The 2,500-nt window shown below is 38.9% G+C and overlaps 1 protein-coding gene across 1 annotated transcript in view; it reads left to right on the top strand.

Moving 5' to 3' along the window:
- The first annotated feature begins 111 nt into the window (after positions 1 to 111).
- Positions 112 to 2,500, top strand: part of LOC138859158 (carbonic anhydrase 1-like) — a 3,283-nt gene continuing 894 nt past the window's right edge. The window contains exons 1-5 of the mRNA XM_070137543.1: positions 112 to 430; positions 1,040 to 1,210; positions 1,526 to 1,673; positions 1,765 to 1,937; positions 2,250 to 2,410. Of these exons, the coding sequence (XP_069993644.1) occupies positions 346 to 430; positions 1,040 to 1,210; positions 1,526 to 1,673; positions 1,765 to 1,937; positions 2,250 to 2,410 (738 nt within the window). The 5' untranslated portion in view covers positions 112 to 345. The remainder of the gene's footprint in view (positions 431 to 1,039; positions 1,211 to 1,525; positions 1,674 to 1,764; positions 1,938 to 2,249; positions 2,411 to 2,500) is intronic.

Raw genomic sequence — 2,500 nt, 5'->3', positions numbered from 1 at the left:
TATATATATATATTATATATATTATATATATTATATATATATATATATATATATATATATATATATATATATATATATATATATATATATATATATATATATTCTTGGTTCGACACATTTAAATTTCATTCTCCATGTGGTACAGTATACGTTATTCAACTTTTTGACGATTAACTGAGCTCGTTCCTTACCTTATAAGACAATAGTAATGTGCACAAGAGAAGAATGTTCAGCCATTATACTGCAGATTTCTTCAGAAGCTTAAAACTTTTCAGCAATTGATGTCGCTGCTACTCATAGTTGCTATAGCATGCATATATATATTTTTTATCCTGTTTAAAGCTAATGTATATATATTTTCATTACTACCTATTAGCTCCTACAACTGCCCCTCCTGCGGCACCTTCATGGAGTTACGAGGGTGAAGGAGGTAAATATCAGCTGATGGCATTACTGTATTTCGTGCAGGCAAAGGTACTTGTAACACAGGTAGCGCCACTCCGTCGTCATGGAAATTCTAGTTGGCAAGTGCTGAGCTTAACACCACCTCATCACCTTTATTCACTGCAAATATCAACAGTTTTTTCTATAATTTTTTAACATTGTTTTTGCTGAATAATTTAAATAGATACTGACAATTAAATATCACATAGACAGGGTCAAATGATGTTATCCCATTTAGCCAGTAAATTTGCACTGTGAGATATCAAATATAGTTATGTACAGATTACTATTTGTAAAATTTGCTCAATATTATCACAATAACCAGAAATATAATCATGTCCCATCTTTGATTTACAGTTACAGAACTCATAACATTAACAGCACTGAGAATATTCTTGGGAAAGCACTTTTGGGTTAAACGAAGGTTTCACTACCTGTGTTATGTGTAACTTGTGCGGACAAAAATACGAATTGAATTGAAGAACTCGACATGGTTTGAACACGAAATTTACTCTGCTATAAATTTGTAATTAGAATCCTAACTGAGAAGACAGTTTGTCATCGATGTAAAATAATTTTTCCGCATCTTCGACAGGTCCCGAGAACTGGGCGACGCTGTTTCCCAATTACTGTGCTGGCAGCAGTCAGTCCCCGATCGCCTTGAATGGACTCGAAGCCACTATTAAGAGCTCTTCCGACGCTTGGGTGCTGGACAAATACGACACCGTCCCTGATGATCTCAAGATCGAAAACAATGGACATTCAGGTTTTATTACCACTTTTATCCCATGTTAACAATAAGACCGGTGCCAATTATGTCTCAGATTCATGAGATTTTGAAGGGCATTCTCTAACCAGTTCCTGAAATTAAAAATAACCAGACAAATATCTAGAGTTGATTAAATTTGGGTTAATAATTTCATGTGGAAGTGATAGCAATGTTAACAATCAACTTTCCATCTTGATAGATGTTAAGATAGACATGACAATTTGTATAAAAGATCCAGAAATGTAGTTCTTTTGGCCTTAAAGTGAGCCATTGTTGCAGTTTCTGAAGGCCTGTTTTCCTTTCCTCTTCCAGCCAAGGTTGCATGGACCATCACAGACGTCGCGGAGCTCCCCTCAATCAGCGGCGGAGAGTTGGGAGGCCAATACACTTTCGCCCAGTTTCACTTCCACTGGGGCAGCGTCAGCACACAGGGATCCGAGCACACCCTCAATGGGGTCGCGTAAGTTAAAGAAGGAAGTGAAAAATTCGGACTCTACCATGTATTGACATATGCCACATCTACATTACCTACGTGCTTCCTCTCCGTCCAGATACGCTGCCGAGCTTCATCTGGTGCACTTCAAGACAGAGTATGGGTCCCTCACCGAAGCGGTCGCGCACGATGACGGCCTTGCTGTGTTGGGCATTATGCTCCTGGGCGGTCTGGTCGACAATCCCAGTCTCACGCCAATCATCGAAGGGCTTGCCACTATTCCGAATTCAGGTGTGTACGTGGCCGTCTTTTGAGGTAATAGTCGGCACCTAATGAGAAATGTCTTTCCTAACACATTATTTTTTGATAGATCAAAACTATAACTATTTATTGAGTTGAAAAACCAACAAAATTCAGGCTGCAACATCCTGCAATATATATGTGACTGCTATATTAGCCTTGGAAATGAAGGAAGTCTAACATTTAAGCAACTATTATTTGGTAATATATCGCGCTGTGCAGAACTTCTCTTGCAGTCCAAATACTCATCTCTGGATTCTATACTCACCTTGCATTACGATTCAACTCACCTTTGGTTTGTAGGTGACGAAGAACACCTGGCAACGATGTTCCCCCTCCAAGACCTCCTGCCGCCGGACACCAACACCTTCTACAGGTACTCAGGTTCCTTGACAACTCCCACCTGTAATGAGGTCGTCACCTGGACTGTCTTCCGAGAGCCCATAAGCATTTCCGAGAATCAGGTCAGTGGGATAATCTTATATAAAAAACTACAAATACTAACTCTCATAATGATGAATATTAAAGGTATAGCTATTATTTATCACTGATAA

The sequence above is a fragment of the Penaeus vannamei genome, chromosome 23 (assembly GCF_042767895.1).
Source record: "Penaeus vannamei isolate JL-2024 chromosome 23, ASM4276789v1, whole genome shotgun sequence".
Lineage (NCBI taxonomy): Eukaryota > Metazoa > Arthropoda > Malacostraca > Decapoda > Penaeidae > Penaeus > Penaeus vannamei.
This window is presented reverse-complemented; position numbering and strand designations above follow the sequence as displayed.